The sequence below is a fragment of the Priapulus caudatus genome, unplaced genomic scaffold (assembly GCF_000485595.1).
Source record: "Priapulus caudatus unplaced genomic scaffold, Priapulus_caudatus-5.0.1 Scaffold1021, whole genome shotgun sequence".
NCBI classification, from domain to species: Eukaryota; Metazoa; Priapulida; class Priapulimorpha; order Priapulimorphida; family Priapulidae; genus Priapulus; species Priapulus caudatus.
This window is the reverse complement of record NW_014578082.1, coordinates 31,787-44,469: the sequence shown is the minus strand read 5'-3', so window position 1 is coordinate 44,469 and position 12,683 is coordinate 31,787. Positions and strand designations below refer to the sequence as shown.

General features: G+C 48.1%; 1 protein-coding gene across 1 annotated transcript in view; it reads left to right on the top strand.

Annotated features, from left to right (window-relative positions):
* The window catches only part of LOC106815007 (SCO-spondin-like), a 48,695-nt gene that overhangs the window by 31,001 nt on the left and 5,011 nt on the right, over positions 1-12,683 (top strand). The window contains exons 26-37 of the mRNA XM_014819416.1: positions 1,574-1,834; positions 2,693-2,857; positions 3,712-3,876; positions 4,443-4,607; positions 5,223-5,387; positions 5,950-6,114; positions 6,411-6,575; positions 8,555-8,719; positions 10,186-10,356; positions 10,821-10,967; positions 11,388-11,482; positions 11,985-12,297. Of these exons, the coding sequence (XP_014674902.1) occupies positions 1,574-1,834; positions 2,693-2,857; positions 3,712-3,876; positions 4,443-4,607; positions 5,223-5,387; positions 5,950-6,114; positions 6,411-6,575; positions 8,555-8,719; positions 10,186-10,356; positions 10,821-10,967; positions 11,388-11,482; positions 11,985-12,297 (2,142 nt within the window). The remainder of the gene's footprint in view (positions 1-1,573; positions 1,835-2,692; positions 2,858-3,711; positions 3,877-4,442; positions 4,608-5,222; positions 5,388-5,949; positions 6,115-6,410; positions 6,576-8,554; positions 8,720-10,185; positions 10,357-10,820; positions 10,968-11,387; positions 11,483-11,984; positions 12,298-12,683) is intronic.

Sequence of the window (12,683 nt, the reverse complement as noted above, 5' to 3'; positions counted from 1 at the left end):
CATGTCATGTCATGTCATGTCATGTCATGTCATGTCATATATGTCATAAATATATATATATATATATATATATGTCGCGTCTAGTGCTACACTCTCGTATTAGCTTAAGTCTTAGATGTCGCTTGCTGGGCTTCGTGCGGGTTCTTGATAGTCTACCTCCCAGCTCGGTGGATGCCGCGAGCTATCTCGCTACTGTGGCGACGCCTGGCGCTTCCTCTGCGAGTGCAAAAACTTTGCGTGAGTTTTGCAGTATACACACGCACGGCAAGAGCACACACTACATGCTGCTACCACTACTGCACAGAGGCATTGCTAAACATGCTGCTCTGTGGTTATGGCTCACACAAATTGTAGACGGTTAATATAGATAGCTGTTGAGCGTTTACCTGCCCTGTTCTCGTCGCATTTGACAGCTAGGTAGGCCTACAGCTGTGGCTCTTAGCGATGGCTTCCGATGAGCCTCTGCTATGCTGTTGCCTGTGCATTCGGGTTAATTCGCCACAGAATTTACACGAGAGGCATCGTTACTTACTACAGCGTAACCGTTCTCTGTCTTGGAACCACCCATTACCACCACCATTCATTACCACCAACGCGAAAACGTACAGTACAGCAGACTGCATCGTTCGTTCTCTCTTGCGATATCGCGATAGCCTACAGAGAGCAGGATCGAATTGCTTTGGCAAGATCTCTGAGCGAGACTATATAGTAGCTGATCGGAATGTCCGGCATTCTCTGTAGCGAGTGCTCGCGAAGCGTTGTGCACATTGCTAAACTCAGGCAAGCGCGTTCGTGTGCTGTGCAGTGCCGGTGTTCATTCGTTTTACTCGACAGCCACGGGAGAACTCGACGATTGGTGGCGATGACTTGGTCTTTAATTGCTACTAATATAATTCATGCGCCGGTAGTGATATTACGTATTTTTGTCGCTTTTTGTATTTTATAGCTTTAATCGCCACATCGTGGCATCGCCCTCAGCCTGCTGCCTGCGTCTATGTCTTCCTAGACTGTTCGGATCGGTGACGTAACGCCGGCCATTTTGAGCACGGAGTAGACAATCGCTTGCAGTGCCTCTGTGCAGTGAAAAGTCATGCGTTCGCACGTTTTATCCCCGCGTTAATACCTCGAGCATTCGTTCTAGCACGAGTTGAGAGCCGGCCACACGCTGTCGCTCTCAGACGAACGCGTACGCGCGCAATGTTGAGGATTGCTTTGTCTTGTTAGTTGATTTCGCGGTCCGGAGGGGTTACCTACTCCCTCCGCGTGCAAAATGAATGCACGTGTTGAATGCACGATCGTTTCAGAAAGATTGCAAACCGACTAGAGAGACAGAGCAGTTTGAAACATCGACGCAGAAAAAATATGTATTTGGCGACTGCTAAAAATGCAGTCCTAAGTGCATACGTGTAGGTATATGTAACTATATAGGTGTGTAGATGCTTGCCGGATAGAAGGCACGCTGTCTTGTAAGGTTAGAGTTTACGTGATGCAAGAGCTAGATCCCATTTCACGATGACTCGATAACTGCAATCATATTACCGTCTTTTCGTGGCCCATTATGGTTGCCTCTAAGAACTGAAATCGTATGGAAGTTTTAAGGAATCATTAGAAGCGATGTTCAGCGTAGAGTCTTGTTCGGCTGCTGAGATATTGTACTTTGTTGTCCAAGTCGATGGTTTCTGGCATCCCTGGAGCGAGTGGACAGAGTGCACGGTGTCTTGCAATGGTGGCAAGCAGGCTCGGTTTAGAGAGTGCGTAGAGGAACAATATGGCGGCGTGCCATGTCGCGGTGAGACCACCGAGAATCGACCGTGCGGAAATGACAAATGTCCAGGTAAGCTATACCTGTGGTGATGGCGCGTTCCGAGATGTCGGCGTCACCATGTCGGCGCGTTTTAATGTCGCGCCCGCTCGTAGCTGCGACAATTTTATTTTTTATTTTTTATTAATATTTATTGCATGTAATTAAAACGCAGTGGCTGGAGGTACGGTAGCCGTCGTTCGTTGAAGCCCCTTTTTGGCGTTAGGGTTAGGGTTAGCGTTAGGGTTAGGGTTAGGTTTAGGGTTAGGGTTAGGTTTAGGGTTAGGGTTAGGTTTAGGGTTAGGGTTAGGGTTCTAGCTCATCTAAACTCTCAAATCGTGAATTTACTTCCCAAAGCGTTATTTCGAAATCTGGCGACCGCCGCCCTCTTTGTCTCGTTCAGTATGAAAGCGAATGGACTCCCGTACCCGTATCCTCGAGACATTAAGATACGGCTACCGTACCCGTAGCCACTGCCTAATTAAAATACACATACTTGTACTGATGACATAGATGATGATATAGACATGAAATCTGATAGATGCAATAGTGTTGAGCGGTTATAATAATAAGTGTTAAAACAGCAGGACTAGACAGACAGTTAAGTGACATGAATGGACATGGGTAGCATAATAGGGCTCTGTGGTCTTTTGAGTTTTTCTATTCTAAATCCAAAGTTACACCTGTACCTGGAAAACACCCATACACACGCCGGACACACACATACACACACTCACACACACACACATACATACACACACACACACGCACGCACGCACACACACACACACACACACACACACACACACACACACGTTACAACGCCCCCCGTGAGTAAATCATAGTTACAGTTGTGTATAACGTGTTCTTGATGCACTGCTTACATTACAGTGGATGGAGTGTGGCGGTCGTGGACGTCGTGGGAGAGGTGTTCTGTCTCCTGTGGTGGGGGCGAAAACAGCCGGAGCAGGACTTGTATAGGTCCCTTCCACGGTGGTGCCGCCTGCGATGGCAACAGTTCTGAGTGGGGAAATTGCAGCTCGAACCCTTGTCCTGGTAGGCCGCTGTATTCCCTTAGCTTGCGACATGCGGTTGTAAAGGTTCCTTGTATTTTCCCGTTGAGTTTGGAAATGTTGGCGATAAAACTCAGAAGGAAAAAAGTAAGAAACGACAAAAATACAATCTGCGTATGCTTACCGAAAGGGCAGTATTGTATTTTTCGGTGTGATAGTAATTGTGTGTGTGTGTGTGTGATTTACTAGCGAGCAAACTCACGGCTTTGTTGCGGTGTATCCTTTCATCGTTTCTGCAACTTTAAACGATGCACTTTTTGAACGTGGCCCGGCAATGCTGAACGCCTTCCTACAGCAATGGCCGCCATGTTTTAACTCATTCGATGGAGTGCCGTGTACGTAGATTTAGATGATAATGGCCACACTATGCTTGATATCAATCTCATACATTTGACAAATAATCCAGTCTATAGTATGAAGTTCTCTTCTTTCAGTCTTTTTATCGATTTCGTTCACTCGATTAAGCGACTCGTTTAATTTCCCCGTTGTCAGTGATATTATGTTCAGTACATCATTCATCAAGCAAATACCGTTCGGAATATATCTTCGTACTAATGGCGTACTTCCGAATACGTCTTCCTAGTTTCTACTAATTGTATGCCTTGCTGCCTAGTTGCGCTGACTCCGCTTATATTCCGTAAATCGTTAAGGATTTTTTATCGTGAAGGCGTTGCGTTGATTCCGCTTGATAGACAGTAAATCGTTAAGGATTTTTCATCGTGAAGGCGTTGCGTTGATTCCACTTGATAGACCGTAAATCGTTCAGGATTTTTTTTATCGTGACGGTGCCATTCAGCGTGGTGATTCCTGTCGTGTTAAGACGCGTTCGCATTGCAGTGGACGGCGCCTGGCTCGACTGGTCCGAGTGGACGGGTTGTAACGTGCCCTGCGGCGGCGGAACAACGAGACGCAATCGCACGTGCGTCGAGCCGCTATACGGAGGTTATCCGTGTCGAGGGGACCCCGTCGAAATCCATCCCTGCAACACCGCCCCTTGCGCAGGTGAGCGAGCACGTCTGTCATGTCGATTATTACTCTTACTCGATTATTACTATTTCTATTCTATTTCTATTCTATTACGAGTTCTATACGATTATTACTCTTATTATTATTTGATTACCGTCGTCGGTTGCATTCAGCTATTGACAATCGCTACTGTAGTTGAGATAAACAGGCAATTAGGTAGGAGCCCTGCTTGGCCCTACCAGGCTCTATGACTGTTTTACGTTACGCAATATGAAGCGAGAAGGTAACTTGTGGCTAGAGCCCACAGTAGCCAGAAGCGTGCATACTTTGAAGAAGACCGATTGAAGATGACAGATAACTTTCTGCATCGGCAACATCACTCGGGAGTGCAGTTCGGCGGTTACCCGAAACGAATACCGAAAGAAGGAATAGCGCCGGATTTTCTGCGACGTCGGGCAATTTATGACATCAAATTTTGTAACGTCAGGAAATTTGTACCATCGCAGTCTGTAACGTCAGACAATTTGTGACGTTATATGTTTAAAGTCAGCAAGACCCCTTTCCTCCTTACTCCGTATAGTAACGATATGTGTGTCCGGCAGTCGACGGCGTGTGGGAGGAATGGACTCATTGGACCAACTGCACGTTGTCGTGTGGCGGCGGTGAGCAATGGCACAGCCGCAGGTGCGAGGGGCCGTACCACGGCGGGGCGGACTGTGCGGGACCAACGAACGTGACGAGGGCCTGCAACACTCACAACTGTGCAGGTACGCTCGTTCGCTTAATATTCACACAATGATTGTTGCACAGTGGTACCGTCGCGATGGTGACGCGTGTAGTCTACTTGTTTAAGGTGGACGTTGTTGTTGTTGTTGTTGTTGTTGTTGTTGTTGTTGTTGTTGTTGTTGTTGTTGTTGTGGTTGTTACTGTTGGTGTCGTCCTTGTCGTCGTCGTCGTCGTCGTCGTCGTCATCGTTGTTGTTTTTTGTTTTGTTTTTGTTTTTGTTGTTGTTGCTATTATTATTGGTATTGTTGTTTCTGTCGTTGTTGGAGTTGATGTTGCTGTTATTTTTGCTGTGTTTGTTGTTGCTGGTGTCGATGGTGGTCTTCGTGTTAATGTTTCTGTTGTTGTTGCCGTTATTATGATTATTGTTATTATTATGGATTTTCTCAGATTTTGCGGCGGAATACAAACTATAATCGTACTAGTCGTCGGGGTTGTTCTGACGCTTAAAATGAGACGTTCGAAGATCAGTACCATGATCGCACATGAACAGACAATGGCACATGTACAGACAATGGAATCGATTACGAAAATGTTTGTCATCGGTATACCGTCTTTTTGCTCGTGTTCTTGACTTGCAAATCTCTCCGTTCGCGCAGTCGATGGAAGATGGCGGGCGTGGTCGGATTGGAGCATGTGCACGCTTGAGTGTGGCGGCGGTGAAGGGCGAAGAAACAGAACGTGCGTGGAACCGCTGTACGGAGGCCGTCCGTGTGGCGGTAGAGAGAAGGAGACACGACCGTGCAACGAACATCCGTGCGCGAGTAAGCTAGCGGTTTGATGGCATAGTTAGTTAGTCATCGGTCAGTCAGTCAATCAGTCAGTCAGTCAGTCAGTCGGTCAGTCATTAGTCAGTCCGTTGTCATTTGCGGCCGCAATTGTTAGCTGATCACCTGTTTCCTGTTCCTATACAATAGAATATAATAACACTCTATGGCACGATTAATTTTCACACGTTACGTAAAAAAGATACGATTTCCCCTTTATTATACTCACCCATCTACCATTCCTTTATTATACTCACCCATCTACCATTCCTTTATTATACTCACCCATCTACCATTCCTTTATTATACTCACCCATCTCCATTCCTTTATTATACTCACCCATCTACCATATTCTTTATTATACTCACCCATCTACCATTCCTTATTATACTCACCCATCTACCATTCCTTTATTATACTCACCCATCTACCATTCCTTTCCCATTTACTTCCATGTTATTCTTCTTCTTTCCTTTCCCTTCACTTACATCTGCTAAACGCACGACTTCCCCTTCGCAGTAACTCAGTTAATCGTGTGCCTTCATCCTGCATACACAGTTGACGGAGTCTGGCGGCCATGGGCAGCGTGGGAGGCGTGCAACGTCTCGTGTGGCGGCGGCGTACAGATGAGACGTCGATCGTGCTTCGGACCGCTGCATGGCGGTGCCGAGTGTCCGGGATCGCCGCACGACTCCCGACGTTGCAACGATCAGGCGTGTCCGAGTGAGTCCGTGTATACATGCATCGATCATTACAGAACGCCGGTCGCGCGCGTATAGAAATAATATCAAGAGCTAATAATACATCTATTATTAGCTCGTGATAATATACTAGTTCTGCTCTATGTATATTTGCGTATATCGATGTATATCAATCTCTACGTATTTCTGTGCGCGAGCACATGGCGCCGCCTGCCTTGTATTCGTCGCTCTTTATTCGCTCGAGCATTGCCAGTGGCGACGGAGGAGTGTGGTTTTTAGCGTATATGTTTCTAACGCGACGTGTGTGTCGCTCTGCAGTCGACGGCGTGTGGCTTGAGTGGGCGCCGTGGGACATCTGCCCCGTGTCCTGCGGAGGAAGCGAGGAGTCGCGCATGCGCGATTGCAACGGACCTTACTACGGTGGCGGCCCCTGTGTCGGAAAGGCTCAACAAACGAGGGCCTGCAACGATCATCCGTGTCCAAGTATGATCTCTAGTTTAGACGTTGACAAGTGCGTGGGGTTACAGCACAGCAGTACAGCAGTCGCTAAAGTATAGCACAGAATGTTTCTAAAAATAACGTAAACCAAGATGAAAAGACATAGTGAGATAAAGAAAATATTGAAATCAGAAATATAGTCGAGTGATCATCGAGATCGTTGCAATGCGTTCGACCATTCTCTGGAAGGGCGTGTCGAATGGTTTCGTTTCTATAACATTAATGTGATATGAAGAGAGAAGTGGAAGTTGTGCTGTAATTCTGTGCATTGTCTTCAGCCGAGGATAGGTCTTGGCTTCAGTTAAGCATTTGTGATTCCATACTGTATCAGTTTTAAGGGAGGATATTATGGTACTTGGTCTTCTACTCACGCCAGTGTTAACCATTTGTAAACCTCCATTAAACTCCATTTCAGGTGTCGAGTAAATCTTTCATTCTGCAATAATAATGAAGTCGAGTATAGTTTATTACATAAGCGCGTATCCCTCTGCAACCCACTCCCCACCACCACCACCAAAATTATAACGGCCGCTGATATGTAGTAGCGGTTTCCCGCACCCGTGATGTAAACCTCTACTAAACTTCATGCAGTCAAAGTGTCGAGTAAATCTTTCCTGCAATAATAAAGTTGTCGAGTCTAGTAGTACATAAGCACGTATTGCTCTACAACACCCCTCCCTTCCTCCCAATCCCCCTCCCCTTCCCCCTCCCCATAACCCTCTCCCCTCCCTCCACCCTCATAACGCGCCGCTGATATTTTAGTACACGCGTTCCCCGGCAGTCGTCAAAGCTTAGTTCCCCGCACCCATGAAAGGCCGAGCACCTATTATATGCTATACGCGTTGTGTGTGTGTGGTGTGTGTGTGTTGCGTGTGCGTGTGCGTGTGCGTGTGCGTGTGCGTGTGCGTGTGCGTGTGCGTGTGCGCGTGTGCGTTTGCGTTTGCGCGTGCGCGTGCGCGTGCGCGTGCGGCCTGGTGCGTGCGTGCCATTACTGCGCATGACACACGTCTGGGCTTGCGGTGCGTGCGTTTGCTCCGACACAGGTGGAGCTCCGCAGCTACCACGCAGCTGGTCGGCTGGGAAGCGACCGCTCCGACACCCGTCGACATAGGTCACTCAGCGGTCATATTCCCGCAGGTCGCCGACGCAACGCGCTCACGTAGTTTCATCAACATTCACACAAAGTCCAACGTGAAGACGTTTTTTTTTCGCTGAAGCATCCAAGTCATATAGTTTACGTCATGTGCTCTATTCCTCAACCGATCGCGACTGACGTCATTTACTCATCACGTGACGCTACTGTCACATCACGCCGCCCTACGCGACGCAGATGATGACGCTGATACTGACGCTGACAGTGACGCTTGCGATGACGCTGGCGTTGACGCTGTTAGTGACGCACGCAATGACGCTGGCGTTGACGCTGACAGTGACGCTTGCGATGACGCTGTTAGTGACGCACGCAATGACGCTGGCGTGACGCTGTTAGTGACGCGACCACACAATGACGTGGCCCGTTGACGGCTGTTATGACGCACAACAATTAACGCTGGCGTTGACGCTGTTAGTGACGCACACAATGACGCTGACATTGACACTGTTAGTGACGCACACAATGACGCTGGTGTTGACGCTGTTAGTGACGCACACAATGACGCTGGCGTTGACGCTGTTAGTGACGCACACAATGACGCTGGCGTTGACGCTGTTAGTGACGCACACAATGACGCTGGCATTGACACTATTAATGACGCTATTAATGACGCTATTAATGACGCTGTGAATGACGCTATTAATAACGCTGTTAATGATGCTGTTAATGACGCTATTAATGACGCTGTTAATGACGCTGTTGATGACGCTGTTAATGACGCTTCTACGATACAACGCGAGGGCCGCCCTTCCTCCCTCCTCCCTCCTCCACTTTTAATTTTTTCTCCTAAAACGAGTCTTTTCTGTCTCAGTCGACGGTAAGTGGTCCAGCTGGGGCGGATGGACAGAATGTTCCACGAGCTGTGGAGTTGGATTCGTCAACAGGAGTAGGGTATGCGTTGGCCCGTTCCACGAAGGCAAGCTGTGCTCGGAGAATCACACGGAAACGGCCGAATGCAACGAGACGCCATGCCCGAGTAGGTTGTCGTCGCAACGACCGCAGTGTGGCGCCACGTGCACGGCGTCGACGCAGGGCGGTTGCAGTCGACGCCGCGTTTGCCCTCTGGCGGGGGATGCTTTGCCGTTCGCTGATCCACGAAGCGCCGCCTGGTGGCCTACTAAGAGATAGGCCGAGCGCTGTTGCCTGAGTGCTGTGCTGTGTTATACTGTGCGGGAAACAATGAGCGAATAAAGAGAGAATCTACGAACCGGAAGAAGCGTTGTTCTGCCTTTTCACGTTTCACGAAGTAAACTCGCTGTCGATCTGTCTGTGTGACCTGTGCTCTCTGTCTGCTCTCTCTCTGTCGTCTGCACCGAATACCTTTCAGTAGAATTCTTGCTGGTAGAGACTTGCTGTGCATCTCGTTGCCAAGCAGCAGCACGTTGCGTGGATGTTCACACGTCTGTCAGTTGTGTGTGATTAGTGACATGTGTCGTAGCTCAACTTGTTATGTCATGACATGAGATCAAGTCCCAACGTGATATGCGGTAAAACGCGAATGACGGTCCGATTTGCGATGCTGTCATCGTTGTTTTGCCTGCCTCAAGCTACGCTGAAAGCTGCGTACAGGAGAAATGTACTGCTTTCAGTTTACCCGAGAATATCGAATGTGCGATGTGGAATTTGATACCGTGACATAATGTTTGATAGAATAAAAACATCTGCATGCGTGAGCTTATTTATCAAATGTTATGGCATAGGCAGATACGATGTCATCAGCGGGAGACGTGGTTGCCTTCACGATGACAATATTTGCAATGACATGGCATACATTCCGATGACGTCATCGAAGATAGATTTAGTAGAGATGATGACGTCATCTGCAATTCCATCTGAAAAAAACAGATGCCACGTCGGCGTAGATTAAAATGACATCATCGTTTATAATATGCTGTATTATCGGGAGTGTATAATAATTATATTATTATTGTGTCTATTATTATACACTTCTGGTATTATGACATCATTAGTGACATCACGTGGCACGTTATCTCTGAAGAGAGATCAATGACGCCATGTTATTGTAAATGTATGATGTCATCGGTTTAGAAATTCAACCACCAATCACAATAACAGTTTTTAAAGCCAAACCTGTACTTCACGCAATTCAGTTATGACATAACAGTTTCTAATCTCTCGTATACGAAGTCGTATTAATTTTTCGAAGTGTAGGCGTATAGCTTAGTGCTCGATTTGTCATCAGAGGATAAAACTTTGTTACCCACAATATGGCGTGATGCCAATTAGTCATGCTAGTAGCCAATTAGTGATGCTGCGCTATTTCGAAAGAGTACGTTTGAGTTTAACAAATGTCACCTTTTTAACAGTCGGCGAGCTACGCTTTTCTACAGTCGACTACACCGAGTTACTTGCCGTGTTACGTTTTCCCAGCGTTACCGACTCGGGCCGGACTAACGATGTTTTATTTGTGTGTACGTGTAGTTCCCGGCGAGTGGTTCGAGTGGGGACCGTGGGGCCGCTGCAGTGTGTCCTGCATGGGCGGGTTACGCTCGCGCAAGCGGGAGTGCGACATGGACTCCTACGGAGAGATCACGGCTCCGTGTATAGGCAAGAAGGACGAGATTGGCGAATGCAACAAGCACGGATGCAGTGGTGAGCGATCAATGCGTGTGCACGAATACGGAAACACATAAATCTGTCTACCAACACACAGACGTCTTTCTGTCACGTAAGAGTCTGCTGATGTCAATGAATCGCATTCATGGGTTTCACGTACATGTGATACTGCTCCTCCACCCGTCGCTAATGGAAGAATTTCGACAATAACCTCTCTCACGTGCTCCGACCAGTCATCATACATGTATACACTAGGGAAGCAGGGGCACCCCCGGGTGAGGCATGGCACGTGATAAAGCCCTCTTTCGGGAACGAGATGACCGCCCCCACCCATTTTAAAGAAAATGTTGAGGAAATTAAACACCTTTTTTCTAGAAATCAAGGAGATTTTCATGTTAAAAATATAGCATTTTTGTAAAAAAAAAAGAAGGAAGAACGAAAGAAGAACGCATGGTGGTACTGACTCGACTAAGCGGTTCTCCTTTTGCGAATTTCTCTAGTAAGGAACTGCGCGGATCTGGTTAACAAGGCTCAGGACGAGGTGATCAGTGGCTACTACGGCATAGATCCCGATCAGGAAGGACCGCTGCAGAACTTCCCCGTCTGGTGTGACACCTTAACGGATCCTACAGGAATCACGGTTATTCGTAAGCCATATAATACTAGTAGATCTCAGGGGAGAGATAGTGAATATAGAAATAAGTTGTGGATATAGAAATCAGTTAACCCTAACCCTAACCCTAACCCTAACGCTAACCCTAATCCTAACCCTAACCCTATCCCTAATTCTAAAATAAAACAAAATTAGCCAAAAATAATAAAAAAATAAATAAATAAGAGACAAAATTAGCCAATCAGAGCCGTCCCCTAGCGGATCACTATCTCTCCCCTGTGCAAAATTTATATAATACAGAACCACGCGCGCGCGTTGACGTGTTGTGACTACTGTCATTTACTGACAGCGACCCGGTTAGGGTTGACAACGTAGTACCGATCAATGTTGATATTGATCTATCTAACTTTATCGATATCTATCGACTAATTGTGTTTTTATCGAAACGTTTCAGATCATAACTCTGAGGAGCGCGATCTGGTCAGAGATTATGAAGGTGCTGGCGAATACCAGCGAGTCATCAAGTATGCGAATGCGAGCCTTGATCAGGTAGGAACCTCGTGCGCATGCGTCAATCTCGCCATCACAGTATGTTTAGAAGACCGAAGGTTCTGGAGAGCGCATACACTCGCTAGTCGCATTAGTGATCGTAGGACGCCTATAGCCGTATTAAATTCCCATGTAGCTTATCGGGGAGACCTGTGTTCGCGGATATGCAGTATCTGCCAGATAAAAATCGTAATTTGTTGAAATTGTATTTCAAAATAAAGAGTACAAACTCTTTCTAGTAGTTAGATATGACCGCAAGGGCTGGGGTTCATCCATCTCGTAGCTTGATCGACATGGATGGGACGTTCATGTGGGTCGATCACTAAACAAATACTAATGTGATCATGAGGCACTGCTGAACATCAATACTTGTCAACCACGTCTCTATCCCCTGATTCATTATTCCCCCCCCCCTCTTGCCTTCCCTACACCGCCCTTCCTGACCACCTAACCTGCAACTCCAGCGGATGTCCGGCTAATCGCGCCGCGTTCTACTGCGCAGGCGCAAGCGCTCGTCGACCTGTCGACGAAGTGCACCCAGTTCGTGAAGTGGGAATGCCTGTCGGCGGCCATCAACCACCCGGACAAGCAACTGAAGCTCACCTACACCGTGAACCGCTTCACGGAACCGATGGACTACTTCGGCGGTGCCGAGCCGGGCAGCAACATGTGCGCGTGCGGCATGTCGAACTCGTGCGCCGTGCCGGGAACCGTCTGCAACTGCGACGCCAACGACAACGTGTGGCGCGCCGACAGCGGCAACATCACCAACCGCGAAGACCTGCCGCTCGCCGAGTTCCGCGCAGGAGACACGGGTACGTGCAGATGGCGCCGCCGTCGCTCGGTCGGTCGGTCGGTTAGGTGGCGCTGCCGTCGGTCTGGTGGCGCCGCCCTCGGTCGGTCGGCCGTTCGGTCAGGTGGCGCGTAGCGTGAGGGCGTGGCGCCCGTTGAGCGAAGGGGATTGCGTGAGCTTTAGCCTCGATCGTTTGAAAAAAATGTTGAAAAAGTTGATGGAAGAGCGTAGATTTTATAGAAACCCCCCGTGCTGGGAACGGAGCGCGTGCTGGCAGGCAGGGCAATGATCCGGCTGAGGGGGATGGTGGATTGTGTGTGTGTGTGTGCGTGTGGTGTGTGTGTGTGTGTGTGTGTGTGTGTGTGTGTGTGTGTGTGTGTGTGTGTGTGTGTGTGTGTGTGTGTGTGT